This window comes from Nicotiana tomentosiformis, chromosome 1 (assembly GCF_000390325.3).
Source record: "Nicotiana tomentosiformis chromosome 1, ASM39032v3, whole genome shotgun sequence".
Taxonomy (NCBI): Eukaryota; Viridiplantae; Streptophyta; class Magnoliopsida; order Solanales; family Solanaceae; genus Nicotiana; species Nicotiana tomentosiformis.
The window spans coordinates 73,993,744-74,021,067 of record NC_090812.1 but is presented as its reverse complement, the minus strand read 5'-3'; the positions used below and the strand labels follow the sequence as shown (position 1 = coordinate 74,021,067).

The 27,324-nt window shown below is 36.8% G+C and overlaps 2 protein-coding genes across 3 annotated transcripts; one reads left to right on the top strand and one right to left on the bottom strand.

Annotated features, from left to right (window-relative positions):
* The first annotated feature begins 660 nt into the window (after positions 1-660).
* On the top strand, positions 661-7,279 carry LOC104110787 (probable CoA ligase CCL6). 2 transcript variants are annotated; one of them, XM_009620338.4, is made up of 20 exons: positions 661-774; positions 857-1,008; positions 1,505-1,568; positions 1,877-1,966; positions 2,082-2,138; positions 2,301-2,349; positions 2,475-2,551; positions 2,823-2,862; positions 2,941-3,035; positions 3,135-3,299; positions 3,732-3,842; positions 3,959-4,046; positions 4,173-4,239; positions 4,340-4,415; positions 4,490-4,607; positions 5,072-5,317; positions 5,696-5,835; positions 6,172-6,354; positions 6,428-6,547; positions 6,931-7,279. In XM_009620338.4, the coding sequence occupies exons 2-20, from the start codon at positions 863-865 to the stop codon at positions 6,976-6,978; spliced, it is 1,980 nt and encodes a 659-aa protein (XP_009618633.1). In that variant the 5' UTR covers positions 661-774; positions 857-862; the 3' UTR covers positions 6,979-7,279. The 2 variants fall into 2 exon arrangements, with proteins under 2 accessions (XP_009618633.1, XP_070041481.1); XM_070185380.1 differs by lacking the exon at positions 1,877-1,966 and having other exon boundaries at positions 736-1,008.
* Positions 7,280-7,566: 287 nt separating this feature from the next.
* Positions 7,567-9,261, bottom strand: LOC104110788 (cold-regulated 413 plasma membrane protein 1). Its single transcript, XM_009620339.4, has 4 exons — positions 8,902-9,261; positions 8,665-8,772; positions 8,463-8,533; positions 7,567-8,181 (listed from the first exon to the last, which is right to left on the bottom strand). Exons 1-4 carry the CDS (start codon positions 9,081-9,083, stop codon positions 7,928-7,930), a joined length of 615 nt encoding a protein of 204 aa, XP_009618634.1. The 5' UTR covers positions 9,084-9,261; the 3' UTR covers positions 7,567-7,927.
* Positions 9,262-27,324: the final 18,063 nt, after the last annotated feature.

Here is a 27,324-nt window from a genome sequence, read left to right as displayed (position 1 = left end):
GGATCATTCTTTTTGAAACGGACCAAAAAGAAAATAGATTCACATCAACTGGAACGGAGGTAATACCTTTTAATTCGTCTAGACTTAAATGGGCAGTTGAAATGTCTGTATAAAATGTCTGGACCAATTTGGATAGCATATGTAATTCAAATTGGTCGATAAGAAGACTTAGCAGAAAAATAATTTTTGTTGGATATAGTTTGTTTTATATGTTAATGGTAATATAGCTTAGCTAAACTCACTAAGCTAGCTTGACCCTGAAAATACAACGTCAATAAGTCGTCATCAATTTCCAACTACTTCCTTTGCAGCACATTTATTAATAACATATCCTTTCTCATCTGCAGGTCACATGCTTAACTGACCCAATTACTTAGTTTGTGTGCACTTCGTCAATATTATGCCGTTAGTTTAAGCAAATGAAAAAAATTTACCTAGAATTTATTTCTTCTCTAAAATTTTATCATTAACCATTAAATCACACTCTCACTAGGTGAATAGATATAAAGTTTCAGGAGCAAATTGATGAAAAATGTCAAACTTCAACCACCCAATTTACTCTTGTTTTGTTTGTGTATGGTGTAGGAGAATAATAAACACCAGCAAAAGTAGGTGCCAGTTACTGAAACCAATTAAGGCCTCCATAATCAGTTAGCTGGCATGTCATGAATTTTGCTGCATTTACCTCTGCTCAACTAACCACCTCTTCCTCAACTTTCTCCTTTTTCTCTTGACTTTTGTGGACTAAGTTTGAGCTAAATTTGATCCATTCATGTATAAATTCATAGAATAACATCACCTTACTTGGATTAATAAGAAAGCTCTTAAAATAAGTTGTGGATTCTTTTCATTTTAGGGAAGAATGGAAAGTTATACGGTGAAAGTTGAAGAAAGTCGACCAGCCGTTGATGGAAAGCCATCTGCAGGGCCAGTTTATAGGTGCATTTACGCTAAAGATGGTCTCATGGAAATGCCTGTTAGTTTTGAGTCACCTTGGGATTTCTTCAGGTACATTACTCACTTGAATATCTCAATTCTTTTTTTTTTCATAATTGTAGTGAATTTTTCAATTACATACATGCAATGAGTTTTCGAGCAAGTGGTCACAGGTTTAAGCCGTGAAAACAGTATTTTGCATGCAGAAATACAAGGTAAGACTGTGTATTGTGGTTCGATTCTTTCTCGGATCCCGCATTAGTGGGAGCTTAGTACACCAGACTACCTGTGATAAAAGAGGAGGATATGATTATGATGAATCCTTTGAAGTGATAAATTGGTTCATATAACCAACTCGGGGATTGAAGCTTAGTTGATTGATTATTGTGGATATTTCAGTGTAGCCCTTTTTCTCAAAATGTACCTAAGAATTAAGAAATTCAGGAGTTTACAGGGATTGATATTTAGGAGAAGATGTATTGTTTACATGTTTGTTCTTTTAGATCTTCTTCCTTTTTTATCATCGTCATGTGCACATTGTAAAACATCCATTTTTTATGCTTTGCAGTGAATCGGTTAAGAAGAATCCCAAAAATCAAATGCTGGGACGCCGTCAGGTTGTTGACAACAAGGTAGAGTTTCTTCAGAGTTCAATTATTTAAATGAGTCTAAGCATAAGCGTTATTGATCCTTAATAACCTATTAATTCAACATATAATGCAAAATGTTAGGGGCTTTAAGAAATAACCAATTAAAGAATGAACAATGAAGAAAAGGAGATAATGTCACATTATTTAGTTCTCAAATTGTAACTAGCTAGTGTTGGTTTAAATTGCTAAAGAAAACTTTTCAATCTAGCAGTCCATTAGGAACAAATAGACTAGTGGAAATGAATTGATATAAAAAAGGAAAGAGAATGAATTTTGAGCTTTGTTTACAGGCAGGTTCCTACAACTGGTTAACATATGAGGACGTTTACAAAACCACAATCAAAATTGGTTCAGCCATCCGAAGCCGTGGTGTCAATCCGGTGAGTGCTAGTCCATTGAAATCATTAAATTACTCTCAAAATATACTCTTGAGTTTTGAGCATAACTCAAACATTTAGACTAAGTTGCATCTAAAAGTATCTTCTGTTTACTTAGGGAGACAAATGTGGCATCTATGGTGTGAACTCTCCTGAGTGGATAATGGCTATGGAGGTATACACTTGCTGTTCTAAATTATCGATTTTCTCACAAACCAAAGACATATCCAACTTGCGAGTTGCGTCCCTCTTGAGAAAAATAATAGCGAAAACTTGTTTTACCTTCAGTTTACTGTTACTTTGGAACAATAATTTTGTCTGTTCAATTTGATCACAGGCTTGTAACAGCCAAGGAATTTCATATGTACCACTCTATGATTCTCTTGGTATCTTCTTACTCTCAATCTCTCTGTCGTCGCTACCTTTTGCAGAAAAATAAAGAGAAGTTCTCAAACTGTTCTCCACAAGAGCATAATTATTGATTTGTTCTTTGAACTTGCCTGAATTGCAGGTGCAAATGCAGTGGAATTTATCATAAACCATGCTGAAGTTTCAATAGCTTTTGCCCAAGAAAGCAAAATACCGGCTGTATAATCTCCTTCCCTTTTCCTTAACGTCATATTTTTGCTTTTCTTAATCGTGAACTGCAAATGACATTGTAAATTGAAACTAAGACAATGAGGACTAAAGTGATGGTTCCAAAAGTGCTATGTGGATTTTTCATTGAACTGCTCATTATGTTCTTTCAATGAATTATCTAATGCATTAATACTTCTGATTGATATATCGTTCAAATTCTAGAGACGATTAGCTATAGGTAACATTCTTTAAGTTACTTGATCATTAACTTCTTTTGCAGATCTTATCATGCTTGTCAAAGTGCAGTTCTTACCTAAAAAGTAGGTGAAATTATTAACTTTGTCAAATAAGCTGGTATTAGAAAGTTCAATATGAGTAATTGTATATCTTTTCTTAAGCCGTCGTCAGCTTTGGAAACATTTCCAGCACGCAGAAAAGTGAAGCAGAGGAACAAGGAGTAGCTTGCTTCTCATGGGATGAGTTTGTTCAAATGGTAAAGGCAATATATTAATGCAAAATATCATATTCAGTGATCTGCATTCTAATAACTAGTTTTTGTGCCTTCGCTTAAGCTTTATATCACTCTATCCAGGGAAGTTTGGATCATGAACTTCCTCAGAAACGGAAGACTGATATATGTACAATTATGTACACAAGCGGAACTACTGGAGAACCAAAAGGCGTCATTTTGACTAATGGGGCTTTCATGGGAGAAGTTCTATCGATGGATCAACTTCTCGCTGAAACAGACGAAGAGGTAATTTTGAGCTATTGCTCCTGAAAGTTTAGATATCTAGCTTGTGAAGACGTGTGGCCTTTAACTCTTTGGAAATCTAGACGTACGATTTGCAATTTAACCAATATCATGAATATTTGTGTTTGGTTAGTGTCTTTTCTTGCTTCATCGCAAGCAATCATTTTGATCTAGCTTGAACTTAAGACATCATATCATCTGCAAAGGAATTGTGATTTAAGTGCTCACTTTTAATCTCCTAAGTAAGATTTTCATTCTCCATATTTCACGAATTTGCCCAAAGTTGTAAATTGAGTATAGTAATCATTAAGTTACCAGCAAATCCTATTTGGCTATAATGAATCTCCTGCAGGTTTATATATTTTCTATCTTATTCTCATCGGTGCAATAATAGCTAAGTGTGATCTTACTCTTATCAATTTGTGTCAATTTCAGGGAACAGGAGATGACGTGTACTTTTCGTTCCTTCCACTGGCTCATATATTTGATCAAATAGTTGAGACATATTGCATATACAGGGGTGCTTCAATAGGATTTTGGCAAGGCGTAAGATACATATAATATTTGTGCCGTAAATTACTTATAGCTTTTTTTTTTGCTTTTAAACTTGCTCTTTGTTCAAGCCCAATTGAATCGAATAAATGTTTGCATCTGAATAACAGGACATTAGATACTTGATTGAGGATCTTCTGGTATTGATGCCCACTATATTTTGTGGAGTTCCAAGAGTTTTTGACAGGATATACACAGGTCTCTAATCTACTGTTCAGTGAACAAAATTCAGGCTTAATTTTTTACATCAATTAGTTTTTGCTAGTCTCATGTTTTTTCCTATTTCTTTTCTATAATTTTTGTTTTCGGGTGTGGGAAATTCAGGTGTGATGGATAAAATTGAAGCTGGAGGTTTGTTAAAGAAGCTGCTTTTCCAATATGCATATAACTAGTGCGTCCTCTTATAAAGTTTCTGTGCTTAGATCAGCATTATTTGCATTTGTTTCCCTTCATTTCTATTGTATATTAAGCATTACATATATTTTTTCCAGCAAGTTAAGGAATATGGAGAAAGGACTAAGACAAGATGAAGCAGCTCCTCGCTTTGACAGGCTGGTTTTTGACAAGGTTTGCTATCTGATCCCTAGCATTTACTTGGTCCATAATCCGATTGACTTATTTGCATATACTTCTCGTTCCAGATCAAACTAGCATTTGGTGGACGAGTTCGTCTCATGCTTTCTGGAGCTGCTCCTTTGCCCAAGCATGTCGAAGAATTTCTAAGGGTGACATGCTGCTGTTCTTTAGCTCAAGGATATGGTATTGAATACTACTAGTAAACTTATTACTCCCATCTTTTCATAATTTGTCAAAGTTTCCTTTATTCACCTTAAATCCTAAGATCCCTTCTCTGTGTTTCCTTGCAAATTTTGGGGGCCTAACACCTAAACAGATATATAGTAAATCATATAAACTCATGTGAAGCCGAGGGTCTATCGGAAACAGTCTCTCTGCCTTCACAAGGTAGGGTTAAGGAACTCCACGTAGGATTACACTGGGTTTGTTGTTGTTGTTGTATATAAACTCATGTGAAGCCCAAGTACTTTAAATCAAATAAGAGTGTACAACTTTTGAAAAGCAAGGATGTTATTGCAGCTAGTAGAATTGCCATATTTTATATAATGTTGATTCTCATAGTGAAATGCGTAGTAGCATTTTCACCGCTCTTCTTTGTCAGTTGTCACATTTTCTTGTGCTTATTTTGACCTACTCTTCAATGTTAGGTCTTACTGAAAGTTGTGGAGGATGTTTCACATCCATAGCCAATGTTCACCCCATGATAGGAACTGTTGGTGTTCCAATGACTACAATAGAGGCAAGACTTGAGTCCGTGCCAGAAATGGGATATGATGCGCTCGCAAGTGTGCCATGCGGAGAAATTTGTCTGAGGGGAAAAACCTTGTTTTCGGGGTACCATAAGCGAGAAGATCTTACAAAAGCAGTACTTGTGGATGGATGGTTTCATACAGGTAATGAGGAGAAAGAGCAATACAAATTCTTACTTATCACAGTGCTGTCATATTCCTGAGCCGAGTGTCTACCCGAAACAGCCTCTCTGCCTTCTTAAAGGTAGGGGTAAGGTCTGGGTACACACTACCTTCCCCAGACCCCATTTGTGGGATTACACTGGGTATGTCGTTGTTGTCACAGTGTTGTCATGTTCATAAGGTGGAAATGAGCATGCTTCGTTTTGACTCAGCCATCAATAGAAGTAGACACTATGGAAAATTGAAGTATCACTGAAGTTGCAATGAAATTAACAATAATCTGATGATAGTTTATATCATTGGTCGGGGGGTGTAATAATTGATTTGTGCAATCGAATTCTGAGCATGGGAAAATTGCAGGTGACATTGGTGAGTGGCAGCCAGATGGAGCAATGAAAATCATTGACCGGAAAAAGAACATATTTAAGCTGTCTCAAGGGGAGTATGTGGCTGTGGAAAGCATTGAAGGGTTATACTCCAGATGCCCACTTATTACATCGGTAAGCATTAATTGGTGACCCGATAAAAATGATAATTAACATGCTATAATAGGTTAAATTACAATGATCATGTACTAATTCTTTAGAAAGCCACTGTATATAACTTAAAATCCTTTCTAGTGATAAGAGTTGCAGGATGTATAAATAATCATATTCTAAAGAGAAAATCTAAGCATTCCAAATGACTATAAGTGCAAACAAAACGTTTGAACTTTGGGAGAGTTTCTGCCTTACCCTATTTCCTTTATGCTAATTGAGATTGAGTTGGTGGATTTGTTAGATTACTGTATGTTCCACGTGACACAATTTCCTTCTAACTCATAATCTGGTCCACAGATCTGGGTATATGGAAATAGTTTCGAGTCCTTTTTAGTGGCCGTGGTAGTTCCAGAAAGAAAAGCACTTGAAGACTGGGCTTCAAGTAATCAAGAAACTGGAGATTTTTCAGCTCTATGCAATAACTCAAAGTCAAGGAAGTACATTTTGGATGAACTCAACAGCACTGCCAAGAAACACCAAGTACGTAGCAAATTTCTTTTGATTCTATGGTTTTTATCCAGTTCTTACTCTGATAAGAAAAATACCTCCACAGCTTCGAGGTTTTGAAATGTTACGTGCAGTCCATTTGGAGCCAAAACCTTTTGACATTGAGCGAGATTTAGTTACTCCCACATTCAAACTGAAAAGGCCACAGCTGCTCAACTATTACAAGGTATACACATTTGTTTGTTTAAGCCAAAAGTATATCCCTTATGTTGAAGTGTGGCACAATCTCTAACCTAAAAGATTTGATGGTCACACGAGTCTCATCTAATGTTAGAGAAAAAGACACTTTTAATTACTTAATTATATTATGTCTCAACGCGTTCACCTTTTTGTATCGCTTGTTACTTAATAAAAGATGTTACTGTTTTGAAGTCAAAGAGGTGTGGAGCAGAACAGAAGGAACCTTGGAAAAGCTAACTTTCAGTATTTAGAGAGATCTTCATTAGTCTAGTCCTGTTAATCATCCCACCTCTCGCACTCTGTATGTCTAGATTCACCTGTTAAGATTTGTATCAGCTCACTTAATAGTGTTATATGTTGTGTATGTAGGACATTATCGATCAGCTGTACAAAGAAGGTAATGCAAAAACTGCATAGATCGAAGCCATAGAACTTGGACTTGCTGATGAATTGACAAGCTTCAGCTGATTCTTTTGGAAGTTCAACGCTCGTATCAAAGTGCACATTGCTGATAATATATGTTTAGAACTTGATACATTAGGAAGTAGCATACATATGTACTTTCCCGATCATCGCCCTTATCTTATGTATAGATGCACTCCTTTGAAATTACCAACATATTAGTATCTCGAGGTTCAGAGTCTGCAAATTTGAGGAACTATATTTGCTACCATGTCATTTGCCAAAGAAATAAAAAGAATAGAGTATTTCATTCTAAGCTTCTAGTTTAGTGAGTCTTTTGCGCCTTCTAACATACAAATAGAAATTCCTGACATGATCCAGATTTACATCTAGCAAGCTTAGAATGCTGGAGTATAACTTTTGACGAATACTACCTGTGGGGTTGGGCATCAATGGCTACTTAGGCCAGGTTTGGTTTATTTATTTTTTGGACAAGAAAAAACATATTTTTGGTTTGAACTGAATTATGCTAAACTCTAATGAATTATTCACTTCATCACTTGACTATGGGTTAACGAATTCATGGTACATAAAGTTAACGAATTTTGGGCACAAAAACACATTATTCAGACAAGAAGCAAGCAATCTATTACAGTATTACTCATATGGACTTTATAACAACAACACCAAAACCAGTATAATCTCACAAGTGGGGTCTGGTGAGGGTAATGTGTACGTAGACCTTACCCCTACCTTGTGAAAATAGAAAGAACCCTCGGCTCAAGGAACAATGAAACTAAATCAACAAACAATTGCAACAATAAGGTAATAGGATAATGGAAGCGAATAACTCAACGTGTACTAAAAATTCAACTGAAGAAAAAACAATCACACTCAAATCTTCCAAGCAAATTGCAATCATGACAAGTCGTCGTGAAAGAAGAGCCAATATTGTCGACTTTGTTTATATGAAGTGTAGAATCAACGCCCAGACCGGATATACCAAAAGGAGGACGATCCCAACAGTGTTTGAAATGCCATTGGCTTTAGTGAAAGAATTCCTGAATCCTCCACTTGCTCTAATGTGTTCTTGCAAAAGATAACACCCAATAACAAGGCAAACCAACGTACCAATCCAACTATTCCTGAAAGTGTCAGCCAACAAACTGGGAGCCACTACCATTAGAAGGACCAGTGCTGCTGGTGCTTCTAGCCAATCTGCACTCAAAATTGTCAAAAATAAGAATAAACATGTCTGTATTGATTGCATTAATCCAATTGAAATTGCATAATCATACAAAACGACTGCGATTTCATTGACCAAACGAACTGGTGCCTAAACCTTTCTACAGCTAAAAAACAAAATCCAAAATTCATTTTAATTATGATTATTGAAACATTTTGTATGTATTATCCCCTAATTACATATCAAATCGACTATAAGAAAAGTTAAGCTACAATATGCAATAGCGAAGAAGGTGTGTATATATATATTGAACCTGGAAAGTGTCGAGGGAAGAAAAGGCGTGTTACAACAGCGATCAAAGATAGCCATTTTCCAAAATCTCCCCTGTATTTATCAACATACATACATACCAAGTATTACATTTTAATTACAAAATGCAAAGAGTTAAACTTATGTATGGAAAACATGCTTTAAAAAATAGCTAAAGAAAGTTTCGGAGGGAAATGAAGAATTACCTGAACAAACCAAACAACAAAGAAGGGAGACTCAAGAAAATGTAAGGAATTAGGAGAGTTGTGAGCATGTTGCTCCTCCAGTTTGTTCGATCCAAGATCAACAAGTAACTGTAATTATGTACATGTGAAAATATTACTAAAATTTCAACGATCATATAAAGTTATGATATTTGTGAAGTTTAAATTCTGAATCTATCTAGCGCAATTATCAAATTTACAAGGGGGAAAAGAGATTACATAGCAGCAAAAGAAGCAAGCCACATGAGAAAAGTAGTGCCAAAACCAATGCCACCAAGCATAATGGCATGCTTAGCTAATTTCTTAGCAGCAAAACCAATTTCCTTCAAATCTGAATCAATAAGATCACTTGCTACTGCTGCATCTGTCTTCATTGCCAAATAACTTTTCTTTATCCCCATCTTCCCCTAACCAAACACTATTCAACAATTCTTCTGAAAAATTTTGATGTAAAGAAAGAGAATAAAAGTAAGCAGATTCACTTCTTCTTTTTTTTTTTTTGCACAATGAGATATTTGTATAAATTTATGTATTTAAAGCAGTCATGACAATGAAAATATCGGACATTCGAGGGAGCCTAGTCAAACTCGAATGAGTGTGACAGTTTTGTTAGTTAATGGAAATTGGGTGCCACGTGGAGACCAATTAAATAAATTATTGTAAGTACGGATCCATTGAAACATCATTTTTGGCCAGTTGTGCTGGATTAAACTTCACCTCTCTTTTTTTATTTAATAAGAGTCTTATCTATATGTAAAATGATGACTCATTATCTTTTCTTTTATTCTAAAAACAAATGGAATATCTTTTTGTTTAAAGATCAGTTTCCTAATGTATCTATCTCATTGAATTGGCTGGGCCCAATTCACCAGCCTTGTTACACCCTTGCCTTATTTGTTTAATTTCGTCTATATATAAAATGGGAGGGGGCATTTGATGCATATAAATATTGGTAAACTACTTAACTAATTCATGTTAGAAGATATATATTAAGTAGAAAAAATATCTCTGATGAATCATCACTGCATTTTAATAGAAAAAACTGGAACATGGGAGATTTAAAATGCTACTGCCTACATTGATGACTTTGCTAGTAATCCATTTTCTTACTGGCGCATAGATATCCCTTCTTTTTTTCTTCTTTCCGAAAAAGGAAAAAAGGAAAAAAGAAGAAAACCGGTAAGTTTAAAAAATAGCCATTTTCCAGACTTGTAATTGAAAAATAAATAAAAAATAGCCAATTTTTGGAATCCATGACGATGTTATGGATTTCAAATTTTAAAAAGTGAAATTCCATGACAGTACCATGAACGAAATACAAGAAACTATCATTGGAGTTTCATTTTTTGTTAACTTCGAAATCCTTATCATGATTTTGCAAAAATTAGGAAAGTATCACTTGTTTAAGTTCGAAATCCATGATAGGTATTTCAACATTAAAAGTGGTTACTTTTCAATAATATTTTAAATTCTGGCTATATTTCAAAATCGGCTCGGAAAGTGCTAACCTGTAAACTTTAACACGAAAGAGGGCAAATAACAAAAGTTTGGTCCAACTGCTCCAGTAATCCCATAAAGCGTGAACTTTTAATATATTTTTTTGGCTAATTATGTTATATTATTAATTTATAAATTAAAATTTTAAAAATCCTACACCTAGTAGCAAAGCTATAAAGATGGAATGACGAGTTGTTGGAATAAAAGAACTTGAATCATGACTTTGTCCTGAATTTGTATTCATTTCTTCCAAAGTGTAAAATTTCCCAATGAAATCGAGTAATATTGCTGATGCCGGATAGAGTTACCAACTTATAAGTTTACATTATACATGTACACAAAGTTGGGTTTTACTCGTTCGTTGGGGAGTTTTTATATAGAAAAAAAGAAAAACCTAAATTGAAAATGCAGACTAGGAAATAATTACCATAACTTTTGGTTTCTAGCAAATATTGCTAAAAGTGTTATGAAAATATTATTGTCGATGTCCATTTATTACTCCGCCGTAGATAATCTTCCTGAAAAAGATTATCCATTTAGTACTCCATTAAAACTTATCTACAAGCAACTGATGCAGGCAGGTTGCAAGCAACTCAATGAAATGACTTGCAGCAGCTTCTTATTAAACAGACATGTTGCAAACAACTCATACACACAGCTTATAAGCAGCTCAAGAAAAGCCTCGCAGCTGCTTCCCGAAAAGCCTTGTAGTTGCTTCCTGAAAAGCCTCGCAGCTACTTCCTTTCTTCTATAAATAGAAGAGATTTAAGTCCATTATGTACATCAGTTTGAAGTTGAATAATATATCAATCTCTCTCTCTATACTTGTCTTCAGTTTATTTACTTTACAGATTTTATTTTATAACATGTTATCAGCACGAGACTCTGCCATCTCGAGCAAATACTTTGAAAGTATCAAAGGTACGAACTTTCTTTTTGTAAATAATATCAAATTTTTCTAAGCGTGAATTTCTAGCACCGGATATATCGGGCAAAAATTACATGTCTTGGGTGTTTGATACTGAAATTGATCTTGATGTAATGGGTCTAGCTGACACCATCAAGGATAAGTTATCATGTGTTTTACTTGCTATATATGCTACTGCCATTAAAAAAAAGTATTTAGAAACCTAGTAAGTGAGCCATAATCATTGGACGAGATTCTGGAGCATTTTATGAATTTTAAAACACTATAATTTATATATCTTTATGTTCCGGTTTTCACTTACACGTTTTCGAATTAAGATTTCAATTTTACTCTAGAAGAGTAATATTGCATATGAAACTATAAAGTGGATGACATTGTTAGATCCATATAAACTCTAGCAGAGTTTGTAAGAAATATATAACCACCAGCAGTGGTAATATTTCCTAAGTCTTATTATAACTTAACTTCATAGTTCACTTAAACTCTAGCTGAGTACAATCACCAGAAGTGGTTGTGTTTCGTATATCTCATTGTAACTAAATTTTGTTAACCACCATAAGTGGTATATGCCTATGATCACTAGAAGTGATACTTTAGGCTTGCTATGGTTACAATGAAGATAAGTTAGAGAAAATTTCTCTATATTACATACATACCTCGATTTGCTCCTTAAGTAGCAAATATATTAAAAGAGGTCAAGCGCCATCACAATTTAATTTGGTTATTGCACGTTCAGATAATTATGTTCCATCATATAAAGAAAGAGAACTTTTGATAATATTAATCCATTCCTTGAAGTGAATGTGACAATATTAATAAAGTTTGTAAATATGAGCGCGCCCTTAATGTAAATATATTACGATTTACCTCCAGAAGAGCTAATATGATTGAGAGAATATATACTCAATATTTCGTATTTTAAATTTGCTCCTGAAATAGTAAAGCAATTGAATTTTTCTCCTGAAGCAGGAAAATATTATAAAATTGTGTCTTCCTGTGCTTAAACAAAATAATGAGCTATTCAAAGTTATTTTTGGAGCACATTTTCATTCCCTAGAGTGAATGAAGAAATATCACAACTCACCTCTTGAAGAGCTAGAATAACTAGGGGTATAAATATTAATTTTGTGGCATAAAGATCATTGTCGCACGTACCTGTTGTACGTAAAACATCTTGGATAATTTTATTAAGTATCATTCTAAGGCAAAAGCATTCTTGTAGAATGCTTTCTATTACAACCACATTAATAAATTATGGTTAGTTATTGAGTTCCCCGAAGGAAATAACAACTCGTGTATCTTTTCTTAAAGGATGCAATGACTATGTGGTTGCCGCATTGATACAAAATATTCAGATGTTAATGGTATTTCTCTTTGAAGGAGATATTTGTCACAAAGTTAGTGGTAGAAATATTAAAATTCTTAATTTTCATCATTTATAAATTTAGAATTGGCTTTATATTGTTCATTTGATTATGATTTTCTCTCATGACACTAGAAGTGTCTGAGCAATATTTGGTAGTATAAAATTTATCAAAAGCTCCCGAAGAGCTAACTGTTTGTCTAGAAGACACATGACACAAGTAGTGTATGAATAATATTTGATTGTGGACAATAAATTGAAGGCTCCCGAAGTGCTTATTTGTCATTATTGTGGTCAAAACATATGTTATGATAAACTCGAAGTTTATTAATACAAATGACAATAATACTGAGAATACAAATAATTGAAAGATTGAAAATCTTCATGTTTCCACAATCATATGGGGTAAATATGTATGTGAGAAGTTACCCGTATTATTCTTCAATTTGTACTATATCGCGTAGTAGTCACAATAAATCAGAAATTTTTACTGAGGCAAAAGTAGCTATAATAAATCAGAAATTTACTTATATAAAAGTAGCTACAGTAAATCAGAAGTTTATTGATATAAAAGTTTATGCCATATTAAACCAGAAGTTTACTAAAAGATAGCACATGCTATAATAAACTGTAAGTTTTTATTTGCCATCTGGTTTAAATATGATGAGCTAATTGAGAATTATGATAAGCATATATTGAAGAACTAAAAGATTCTTCAAGAATTCTTTTGTGTTGCTTGTTCTCATAATAACATGATTATACTAGCCAAAGTTGGGACTAAGACCTCTAATTCTAAAATATATAAAAGGTGAATACGGGGCCATTCGCCTATCATGTGAACCACTTATAGATGCATATATGAGATGGTTACATGTGCGATTATTGTCAACCTTCAGTTTGACATTTGAAATTACTTTTCTCAATTAAGAGCATAATTTTCAGATTATGAAATCAAGACAGTTTATTTTGATAACGCTGGTTTAGCATTAAATATCTCCTATTAATGGCTAAACTATTGCTTATGAGAACAAAGCTTCATGCGTTGATCTAAGATTTTCTAAGTTGCATACAGCAATGCTTGTATGCATCAGACCAACAATATATGATAAGCCCTCCCCTCACAATTGGTTTAGGATCAGAAACCAAATATTTTTACTGTCTAATAACTTTTGACGCGTGGTATATGATTAATTTCTCTACCATAAAGCACAAAGATAGGTTTGCCAAAAAAGATTTGGGATATATGTTAATTTTTCTAACATTCGGGGGATGGAATAAGCAGCTGGAGAATATGCTATATGAATTGAATTATCATTAAGATGATCCTCATTAAGAAGATAATTCAAGTCAAATGCGAGAAGCATTTGCTGATCAAAAATTAAATATCATATTTAAGCTATAAATGCTCCTATTAAAATTAAAGTCCCTGAAGGATAAAGTTTACTGCAAGCATGAAGCATAGTAAACCGATCGGTTCCATAGGTAACAATCATTGAAAACTGATAGGAGCAAATGATCAAAATGATCATAATGATAAGGAAATAAGCTCTAGAAAAGCCCACGACATAACATTTCATGAAACTCAAGAAGAAGTTCAGAAACCTGAAAATAAAGAACGTGATGAGATCTCAACAAGTTATGTCGCTTAGGAACCGATACAAAATAATCGTCGACGATATATTTGATATAATATAGTGCACAATATTGTAAAAAATTGTAAGGATCGGACCTGTAGTACAGACACCTGAAGATGTCATGCCATTTAAATGTATGTCATAACCTATATGACTCATTTGAACAAATTTATATGAAGATCCCTGAAGGATTTAAAATGCTTGAAGTATATAATTCAAAGTATTGAGAAATGTACTCGATTAAATTATAAAAAAATCTTTAAAGCAATTTGGGTGCATCTGGTATAATCGCCTCAGTGAATAGTTGCTGAAAGAATGTTACATAAATGTGTTATTTGTCCGTGTATTTTTTTAATGAAAATGTCAACAGATTTTGTTATACTTGTTGTCTATGTTGATGACATAAATCTTGCTGGAACTCCAGAAGAGCTCCAAAAGGCAATTGAATATCTTAAAAAAAAATTGAGATGAAAGATCTTGGAAAGACAAAACTTTGCCTTGGTATGCAAATTGAACATTTAGCAGACGGAATCTTTATCCATCTATCTGACTATACATAAAGGGTCTTAAAATACTTTTACATGGTCAAAGCACACCCATTGAGTACACTAATGGTTATGTCACGACCCAAAATCTATTAAAGGTCGTGATGGCACCGGACACCATTGTCAGGCAAGCCAACACTAAATAGTTAATTAAATTCTCATTTTAATATTTTTGAAATCGTAAATTTACTTCAATTTATCTAGTAAAAGATGAATTTACAGAATAGATAATAATGTTTTCCAATTTCAATACTGAACATCCCATAATCATCCCAGAATCCGGTGTCAAAAGTGCATGAGCATCAACTAGGAAGATAAAATAAAATACAACACCTATCCAGAATACAAATTAGACAGGAAAATACATAAGTAACTCTGAAGGGGACTCTGCTGGCTGCAGATCGTAGATGGAAATGCAACTCACCTAAGTCTCCGCATTGACCACACCTCTGCGCCCGCAAGGCTGCTAGACATATATGCACCTGCACAAAAATGTGCAGCAGGTGTAGTATGAGTACGTAAATCAACGTATACCCAGTAAGTATCCCGCCTAACCTCAAAGAAGTAGTGACGAGGGATCGACTTCGACACTTACTATGGGCTATAAATAAATGAAATAATATAATTAAATTAGGCATGGATTAATTAATACGGTTGCAAGCCCAATATTTTGAAGTAAGTAAGCAGTTCTTTTATAATTAAGAACTCTCCAAATTTATTTTCTATTATTTAACAATTATCTCAGGCCAATGAGGCGATATCATTTATGGTAAATTCCAAAGCATTCAATTAAATCATGCGCAAATCGTGCCGAGGCCGCACGACCCGATCCAACATAATATTAAACTGTGCACTGCCGGAGGGTCGAACGGCGCGAACCATAGATGCATCTATTTAATATGCCAAGGCGTTCGGCCCGTTCCACAAAAGATAAACACATTCAGAGAACCAAATCAATGATTTATTTAGGTTTGACGTTCAAAGAAATATCAATTCTCATTAACAGTCAAGTGACCCGTCCAAAACCCAAGTAGGTGAAGTCTAACCTTTTGAAATTCCTTTATCAAGTTCCAATATGTTTTAAATGGTTAAATTAACAAGTAGGATGCAGGCATCACAAATATAACGTGATTTGGGTCCTAGACTACCCGGACATAAGCATAATAGTAACTACGCACGGACTCTCATCACCTCGTACGTACGTAGCCCCCATAAATAGAAGCACATATTGAATTATTTTATCTATGGGGTAAATTACCTCTTACAAGGTTAGAAAAGAGACTTACCTCGCTCCGAAGCAACATAGCCGGCTCCAGTGCCACTTTAATACCTCAAACTGATGCTTGCTGATCCAAAACTATGCAAATAATGTGCAAATCAATCAATGTGTGTTCTAATACCCATAACTAACCAATTTAAACAATTTTCCAACTCCGCTAAAAAGGTCGGTCAAATTCACCCGCGGGCCCACATGCCCGGATTCTAAAAATTTTCGAAGATAAACGTTACCCGTAACACCACAAACTCTATTATATCATTTATTCCAAATTTCATGCCCAAATTCGTGGTAAAAATCCAAAAATACAAAATTCTAGGTTTTCTACCAAAACCCCACAATTTCTACTAATTTTCATGTTTAAATCCTTATACAAACCATGTATTTAACTTATAACAAATGGGAACTACTTACCTTGAGTTGCTTGATGAACATCTCCCCTTGAAGCTCCCCAAAATCGCCCAAACCAGATGAAAAATGGGAGAAAAATGGCCAAATCCCCGTTTTAAAGAAACCTCACTGCCCAGCGCCATTTCCGCACCTGCGGCACAGTAGCCGCACATGCGGCTTCGCAGGTGCGAGGCCCCCTCTCGCTTTTGTGCCTTCTTCCGCTTCTGCGCTCATCCTCTTCGCTTATGTGCTTGCGCAGATGCGGCCAACACTCCGCACCTGCGATCCTTCCCTTGACTGCCCAGCTCCACTTTTGCGACTCCTAGGCCGCTTCTGCGGCTCTGTACCTGCGACCAAGGCTTCGCAGATGCAGTTACACCAGATATCAGTTGCCTCAATTCTTCTTCAAAATTCCAAATTTGATTCGCTAACCACCCGGAATCACCCCGAGGCCCTCAGGACCTCAACCAAACATACCAACAAGTTCTATAACACATTACGAACTTAGTCAAGCCTTTAAATCATATCTAACAACATCGAAATCATGAATCACATCTCAATTAAAGCTTAACGAACTTTAGAACTTCAAACTTCTATATTCGATGTCGAAACCTGTCAAATCACGTCCGATTGACCTTAAATTTTGCACACAAGTCATATTTGATATTACAGACCTACTCCAACTTCCGGTATCGGAATCCAACCCCGATATCAAAAAGTCCACTCTCGGTCAAACTTCTTAAAATTATCCAAATTTCCAACTTTCGCCCAAATGACCCCAAAATGACCTACGGACCTCCAAATCCACTTCCGGGCGCGCTCCTAAGACCGAAATCATTATATGGAGCTATTCCTAGACTCGGAATCCCAATCGGACATCGATAACATTGAAATACGCTTTAACCAAAATTTATGAAATCCTTCCCAAAATGCCAGCTTTCCACAATAGGCGCTGAAACGCTCCCGGGTCATCCAAAACTAGATCCAAACATACGCCCAAGTACAAAATCATCATACGAACCTGTTGGAACCTTCAAATCCCGATTCCGAGGTCGTTTACTCAAAAATTACACCTTAGTCAATTCCTCCAACTTAAAGCTTTCGAAATTAGAATTTTCTTTCCAAATTAACTCCGAACTTTCCCGAAACTCAATTTCGACCACACGTACAAGTCATAATACTTGAAGTGAAGCTGCTCATGGCCTCAAACCGCCGAACGACGCGCTAGAGCTCAAAACGACCGGTCGGGTCGTTACATTCTTTCCCACTTAAACATATGTTCGTCCTCGAACGTGCTAAGAAATGCTCTGGAGTTGTCCGAAATCATTAGTCAACACCTCGTGCACCTACCCGTGCTACCACAACCCAGTTGAACACATTAGCTCGAGCCAATCTGAAGATCTTCCTCTTTATTTAGTCAAGTAAGTCTTAGAGTCAAATACCAACATCCGGAATTTTCCACCAGGCATGTTTCCAGCATACGAACACCGTAGCAATCACTACACACTGCACCAAACACGATTGTATACCCTTACTAACTTCTTCATGTACCGTATAATTCATATGACCATAATAACATCCTCTGATAACAATAGCCGAAATTCCACGAATCTGATACCCACAATACACTTCATGACACGTATAAGTCCTGTTCCAACTCTTGAAATGCTGCCACGGCGGAAGAGATGTGTAGGAATTCATAACCAACTGATGAGTCAATAAATCATTGGGTTTCTTCTCTTGACAAGAACCATTACTTCATTATGAACCAAATAACGATATTTGCTCTCTAATATGCTTCATATAAATTTGATCGCACTGATCCCAGATCAAAAAATCTTGTCTCCCCCAGTATAAGCTGCCCAAGCAATAAGCCACCTCAGACACTGCCAAAAGTCTCATATAATGCCACAATGTGCCAATAAGCTACAAACCCGAACGTGATACCTAAGGAAAATGAATCTATAAAGGATTACTCAACCCGCGCAACTAATTTAGACAACCGAAAAGGTGTTATGAACCTTTCTCAGAAAATGGAAAACAAAACTCAAGAAAATAGATATAGGGGATTGTACTCAACATCACACTGTTGCAGCGCGCAACCCGATCCAAACAACATACTTGTGGCGGCGTGCCACCCGATCCACACATAGAATCTATATAAGGAGATACTTACCGAGCTAGAATGCTCATTATTACAAAATACTCGAATATCGACCACAAGCACGCTAAGTGCATAATACTATCCTTGGGGAGACAGATAGTGCCATACGCTACAAAAGTCAAGCACAACTAAGGTGCGATATATGATCTGAATCTCGAGAGCCATCCTGCTCACATAACATCATCGCTACACGAAACCTCAGCACATGTGAAATCTATCAAGCTGTTTCACAACTCACACGGCACAATATAGTATTATATGAAATAGCTGACGACAAAACGACATCCAACGTCCGAATACTCCTCCATAAGGAGCGCTATGCTGAAATGAATACATCCGGCCTGATACAGAGCCCATATTCATATTTAAATCCTTTCATGGACCTCAAGCCGATTCTGATCGCACCGTACTAGGCTAATAACCTTTCAAGGGTCCATAGTAACCCTTTTTCCCATAACACACAAGAACATCCATCATAACCGGAAAAAACTTTCACAGTCCACCACCAAATGAACCGAGCGCCCTCTAGGCACAAATTCCCAAATTAGCGATATTACCACAATCTTTATACTTGGTTTCAATTCTTCAATCAATCAAGTGACTACACGTCACACTTATACAATCTTCCCGTGGGATACGCTCCCATGACCTTCTGCACTAGGTAACAAGTCTGTACATTCATACCATCGGCCTCACAAATGTTGTAAAACGAATCAAGGATCCGCAAATCAATACACAAAGCCTCTTACACAAGACATCGATCTTAGGTGACGCTGAAGACAATACTGGCCTACTCTAAATATCTAAATTCTTTTCCTACTCATCCGAGCTCGTGACATCCTTGTCAACACCGAACCACAACCTTGATCCTCAACTTCCAATTCCCATGCTGCTCACTACACCTAATCCTGCCAATACGCAAGAGTACAAGAATTTTATCATAACTCCTGAACCCCTAATAGATTAAACACTTCATCATATAGGAACCTTTCACTTAACTCATTTAAGGAGAACCATAGCAGCACGTAACTGAATTCCCAAACCGCAGAAAATACAAACCTTAAGTCATGATCTAAGCCGCCATAACTCTTCCGGGATCCATTTACACAATAAATCCATTCGAATCAGATACCTACCAAATCAACCAAGTGGTGGTGGCGCTCAATCCCAAGTGTATAACCACAAACTACATGTATAACTTCACGCTAAAGAAAATGATCACTGCCACAATCATGCTGATTCAACCATTACTATTTGACCCCGCTTCTTCCAATTTATTCTCTACTTGCCTTAGAAATAGTAACGATAGCTCCATTCTAACGTAACGAACCAAATCCGCACTCGTGCTGAGTGACCCCATTTCACGAGACCACATTGTCTTAAAACCCACAAACCATCTCATACCCTCCTTGTGCGCACATTCGTATCTTCAACTGATACGCCCATTCTGATATTTCCTTTCGCGAATCCGAAGTTACTTCTTCCCATTCCTCAATGCCACACCGCAGATCGAAGATAATGTAGAACACTCCAAGACACCTTTCACAATCCCCTACAAAATCTCGGTTCTTAACCATACTGCGGGCTTGAAATCCTTAGGCACCACATTTTTAACTTCTGAATTCACTATGACCGTTGTTGAGAGTCACCCACTCTGACTTGTCCTCGAATATAATCAAACTCCAAGGCTTTACTAGAACATGAATGCCCTCTCAAGGAAGCACCCGACTGAATCATTCCTTATACACCACTTCCACACGAAGCCTAGACTATGAGTCTTCCCCAAACCTGAACACGAATCGATAAGGCCAAATATAGCACACATTCCTCAAATCCTTTGCTCAAATTACCTCTGATGTTCTCTTCCCTTAACCATGGCGACCCATCAATACACAGATAACCAGAAACCGTACTAGTTGACAATTACACAATCAAATTATAGACGGTGGGGCTCCCCTACTTAGCCTGAAGCTATCATTGTATAACCCTGGAACCTACCAAGATTCCTTATCTCTTATTGATATGATCTTGCACAATCAACCCGCCAAATTTCCTCGAAATCCTTATGTTAAACATTTCATGAATATTCTGAATCACTAGCCATATTCACATATTCGACCTCTTACTGGATAACCAGTAAAATTCTTCGTAGAAGCTTCATCAACACCACGTAACCGCTAATCTGCTCACAGGAGATATCCCACCTGTGGAAATTTCATGCCGACATCCTCCAACAACGCTGCACCGAGTACAATTACTAAGAAACCAATAAACCATCTTGAGCCCGTGCTCATTCACCATCTGTACAAGTTCGTTCACTCCTCATGGATATCAACTAAAGGTGCGACAATACATTCCAATCCAAGGTCATGTTGTATCCCACTTCATATTAAGCAACTCCCTCCCGTCACACCCAATCTTCCTTAATGTAGCAGCCAATATTCCAAATTAAGTCCGTAGACCTAGTCACTGTCCATCATAAATCCCAAATCACTCCAAACTTTCCTCAAGACGTGTAATTATCCTACCATGTAACCCATATGCTACCTTGCAACTCTCTCACTTTGGTCAAACCCTCTCTTTTAAGCATCTACTCAACTTTTATTTCTCATACTTGGCCTTCTAGAATTTTAACCACCGCAAGACACCTCCCACATGTCCTTCCTCATCCTTCGCTGCCCAGTTGTTGCCTTAAATTAAAATTCGTCTCTGTAGCACTTGAACCAATCGATCGCTACCGACTTAAAACCTTCCTGAGGATCATCTTTCTTGAGCTATCCATACTAGGAACATCGCTTCGATCCTGAACCACTGCACATCGCGGTCTCTTACACCCGCTTTCCCGGCATCATTTCACAACACCCTGCTCCGAAGGCAAAATCAAAGAAGATCATAACACTGGCGAACCGTAATGCGTTCAAATAAGGACGATGGCACCGCATCACAATGAAAACTCCATCGCACTCGGAAATACCAAGTCTCGCTACTTCATCAACCTAAATACGAACATTCATAGTCCAATTGCCTTTCCTTTGCTGTAATTAAATACTGAATCTCTGAATCATGCATTGAGTAAAACCTACTTTTAAGTCATTCACTGCCTCGACGCATAGACAAGCATCCTACCATTTCACGAACACTGTGCGATAGCAACGCACGAATCGTTATAACAACCAATGCCAAATCTCAAAGCCTTAGGTAATACTAATACTGAGTTGAAACGATAGAGCGGCCTCCCACAAGGCAACGACAATAGACCAATCAAATACGCAGGGAGAAATATCCTGCACCACATCTGTAGTACCATTACACTTCCTTGATTCCCAATTTATAACAAGCGCTTCACGCTGCATCAGATTGCATAAGAAGGAAAAGAAGGCATAAGCCTCAAGGAATCGAATCGCACGATGAGGAATCAAGAAGGAAAATGCTCCTAACAGCCCTGTAGCCTCTCGAAGATAAGTACATACGTCTCCGTACCGATCCGCAAGACTCTACTAGACTTACTCATGACTCGTGAGACCTAAGTGAACCTAGTGCTCTGATACCATGTTATCACAACCCAAAATCCGTTAAAGGTCGTGATGGCGCCGGACACCATTGTCAGACAAGCCAACACTAAATAGTTAATTAAATTCTCATTTTAATATTTTTAAAATCGTAAATTTACTTCAATTTAACTAGTAAAAGATGAATTTACAGAATATATAACAATATTTTCCAATTTCAATACTGAACATCCCATAATCATCCTAGAACCCGGTGTCACAAGTGCATGAGAATCAACTAGGAAGATAAAATAAAATACAACACCTGTCCAGAATATAAATTAGACAGGAAAATACATAAGTAACTCTGAAGGGAACTCTACTGGCTGCGGATCGTAGATGGAAATGCAGCTCACCTAAGTCTCTGCATTGACCATACCTCTGCGCCCGCAAGGCTGCTAGACATATATGCACCTGCACAAAAATATGCAGCAAGTGTAGTATGAGTACATAAATCAACGTGTACCCAGTAAGTATCCCGTCTAACCTCGAAGAAGTAGTGACGAGGGGTCGACTTCGACACTCACTATGGGCTATAAATAAATGAAATAATATAATTAAATTAGGCATGAATTAATTAATACGTTTGCAAGCCCAATATTCTGAAATAAATAAGCAGTTCTTTTATAATTAAGAACTATCCAAATTTATTTCCCATTATTTAACAATTATCTCATGCCAAGAAGGCGATATCATTTATTGTAAATTCCAAAGCATTCAATTAAATCATGCGCAAATCATGCCGAGGTCGTACGGTCCGATCCAATATAATATTAAATTGTGTACTGCCAGAGGGTCGAACGGCAAGAACCATAGATGCATCTATTTAATCTGTCGAGGCGTTCGGCCCATCCACAAAAGATAAACACATTCAGACAACCAAATTAAGGATTTATTTAGGTTTGATGTTCAAAGAAATATCAATTCTCATTAACGGTCGAGTGACCCATCCAAAACCCAAGTAGGTGAAGTCTAACCTTTTGAAATTCCTTTATCAAGTTCCAATATGTTTTAAACGGTTAAATTAACAAGTAGGATGCAGGCATCACAAATATAACGTGATTGGGTCCTAGACTACCCGGACATAAGTATAATAGTAGCTACGCACGGACTCTCATCACCTCGTACGTACGTAGCCCCCATAAATAGAAGCACATATTAAATTATTTTACCTATGGGGTAAATTCCCTCTTACAAGGTTAGAAAAGAGACTTACCTCGCTCCGAAGCTCCATAACCGGCTCCAGTGCCACTTTAATACCTCAAACCGATGCTTGCTGATCCAAAACTATGCAAATAATGTGTAAATCAATCAATGTGTGTTCTAATACCCATAACTAACCAATTTAAATAATTTTCAAACTCCGCTAAATAGGTCGGTAAAATTTACCCGCGGGCCTACATGCCCGGATTGCAAAATCTTTCAAAGATAAATGTTACCCGTAACACCACAAACTCTATTATATCATTTATTTCAAATTTCATGCTCAAATTCGTGGTAAAAATCCAAAAATACAAAATTCTAGGTTTTCTACCAAAACCCCACAATTTCTACCAATTTTCATGTTTAAATCCTTATATAAACCATGTATTTAACCTATAAAGAATGGGAAATACTTACCTTGAGTTGCTTGATGAACATCTCCCCTTGAAGCTCCCCAAAATCGCCCGAACCAGATGAAAAATGGGAGAAAAATGGACAAATCCCCGTTTAAAAGAAGCCTCACTGCCTAGCGCCATTTCCGCACCTGCGGCACAGTAGCCGCACCTGCGGCTTCGCAGGTGCAAGGTCCCCTCTCGCTTTTGTGCCTTATTCCGCTTCTGTGCTCATCCTCTTCGCTTATGTGCTTGCGCAGATGCGGCCAACACTCCGCACATGCGGTCCTTCCCTTGACTGCCCAGCTCCGCTTTTGTGACTCCTAGGCTGCTTCTGCGGCTCTGTACCTGCGGCCAAGGCTTCGCAGGTGCGGTTACACCAGATATCAGTTGCCTCTATTCTTCTTCAAAATTCCAAATTCGATTCGCTAACCACCCGGAATCACCCCGAGACCCTCAGGACCTCAACCAAACATACCAACAAGTTCTATAACACATTACGAACTTAGTCGAGCCTTTAAATCATATCTAACAACATCGAAATTATGAATCGCATCTCAATTAAAGCTTAACGAACTTTAGAACTTCAAACTTCTATATTCGATGTCAAAACTTGTCAAATCACGTCCGATTGACCTTAAATTTTGCACACAAGTCATATTTGACATTACGGACCTACTCCAACTTCCGGAATCGGAATCCAACCCCGATATCAAAATGTTCACTCTCGGTCAAACTTCTTAAAATTATCCAAATTTCCAACTTTCGCCCAAATGACCCCAAAATGACCTACGGACCTCCAAATCCACTTCCGGGCGCGCTCCTAAGACCGAAATCATTATATGGAGCTATTCCTAGACTCGGAATCCCAATCGGACATCGATAACATTGAAATACGCTTCAACCCAAATTTATAAAATCCTTCCCAAAATGCCAGCTTTCCATAATAGGCGCTGAAACGCTCCCGGGTCATCCAAAACTAGATCCAAACATACGCCCAAGTACAAAATCATCATACGAACCTGTTGGAACCTTCAAATCCCGATTCCGAGGTCGTTTACTCAAAAATTACACCTTAGTCAATTCTTCCAACTTAAAGCTTTCGAAATTAGAATTTTCTTTCCAAATTAACTCTGAACTATCCCAAAACTCAATTCCGACCACATGTACAAGTCATAATACCTGAAGTGAAGCTGCTCATGGCCTCAAACCGACGAACGACGCGCTAGAGCTCAAAACGATCGGTCGGGTCGTTACAGGTTGTTTGATCGCTTGAAGAGAATAAATATCCGTTCCGACCTCTAGAAGAGGATGAGGAACTCCTTGGTCCTGAAATATTCTATCTTAGTGCAATTGGTGCACTTATATATCTTGCTAATGCTACAGGGCCTAACATAACATTTTTTGTTTATTTACTATCAAGATATAGATCTTCTCCTATACAGAGACATTGGAACTGGATTAAGCATATATTGCGATATTTAAAGGGAACTCTTGATATGTGTTTGCTTTATGCAAATAAAGGTAGTGAAGATCTTGTTGGTTAAGCAGATGCAGGTTATATATTTGATCCATATAAAGCTCGATCCCAAACCGACTACGTGTTTACATGTGGAGCAAGTAGGGAATGCGTATGGTTGAGATCAGTAATTCATTTCATTCGCGAAAAATATGGTTTGGAATGTGATAGAAGGCCCACAATTTTATACGAAGACGATGCTGCATGCATAACCCAATTGAAGGGAGGATTTATAAAAGGAGATAGAACGAAGAACATTTTACCAAAATTATTCTACGCACATGATCTTCAGAAAAATAGTGAGATTGATGTGCAACAAATCCGTTCAACTGAAAATCAGGCAGATTTGTTCACCAAGTCTTTGCCAACTGCAACCTTCAAGAAGATGCTATACAAGATTGGAATGGAGAGACTTATGTATTTGAAATAACGTCTTTATGAGGGGGAGTAAAGTATGCAATGTACTCTTTTCTCATTACCCAAGTTTTTTTCCCATTGGGTTTTCCTGGTAAGGTTTTTAATGAGGCAACTTGCAATGTGTATTATTAGTGTACTCTTTTTCCTTCACCGCGGGAGCCTTCACATTTAGTTTTTAAAATTATTTTTTCCAGAAAATAGCATCCCGCGTTTTAGCCACCCTTATCACACCGCATGGCTTCTAGTAGTTCCCTTACTAGCCACGCGTATCAAGGTCCCCTTATCTCACTGCATGCATTTCAACACCCAGACCTTATACCACCGCATGCATATCAATATCACAATTCGCAACTCAAGTGCCCGATTATCACAGCATAACACAACTTGCACCTCAAATGCTCAAATATCACAACATATCAAAAAATGCACACCAAGTGCTCAAATATTACAACATATCAAAAATTGCACATCAAGTGCTCAAATATTATAACTTGCCACAGAAATTAACAATACATTATTTTCCACAATAAGGAGCCCATGGCTCGACCATAAGGTGCACAAAATCTTAACAAAATATCCGGGAGTGAACAACTCAGCAAAATAATATTTCACAATTTAACACTTTGCCTCAATATGATTTACGGCTTTTATAACACAATACAAAGTTCAACAACATGAACTGGAGAGTAATTCATCAAGGAACAACGCCTTCTTTAATCCAATTTTTTGGCAAATAGATTGTTACCTCATTTTTAAACTTATTTAATAAATTATTTGCAGATGAAAAATTCATAATGTAATTATTTTCAGGAAATGTCAATTCAATAAGCACACAAAATTTACATAAAAATCAAAGTAGCAATCACACCAAATTATCATATAAAACAAATTCGACAACCAAAGAATGAGGCATGACAAATAAGGATTAATAAGTGCCAGCAAATTTCCAATGTAATACATAAAAATGCCTAAGACTTTAAACTAATAAAATTTGCACATATAAGCCCGAGTACGTACTCGTCACCTCGCGTACACGGCTTTCACATTACACAAATGGCAAACACAACTCAATGCCTAAGGGGTAATTCCCCCACTCAAGGTTAGGTAAGATACTTATATTTTTAAAGTTATACCGATATTTTAAAATAGCTTTCTTGCTTGAATTGACCTTCAGACAGCTCAAATCTATCCAAAATGGATTGTATAACTTCATTAAAATTTATCGGAAATAATTTTGGATAATAAAACGTCAACTTAAAATTTTGCATCAAAAAGTCAACCAAAAGTTCACGCGGGGCACGCTTCTCGAAACCCGATTGAATTTTTTACGAAATCCGAACACCCATTCCGATACGAGTTCAACCATACCAAATTTACCAAATTCCGATAACGAATCGACCTCCAAATCTTAAATTTTTGTTTTAAAAAGATTTTACAAAAATTCCATTTTCTTCCAATTGATTCACTAATAAAAGATGAAAATAATCATAGATTCATGAAATATTATGAAAATCGAGTATGAAGCACTTACCCTAATCGTGCAGATATTGTTGGTTAAGCAGATGCAGGTTATATATTTGATCTCTATAAAGCTCGATCCCAAACCGACTATGTGTTTACATGTGGAGCAAGTAGGGAATGCGTATGGTTGAGATCAGCGATTCATTTTATTCGCGAAAAATGTGGTTTGGAATGTGATAGAAAGCCCACAATTTTATACGAAGATGATGCTGCATGTATAGCCCAATTGAAGGGAGGATTTATAA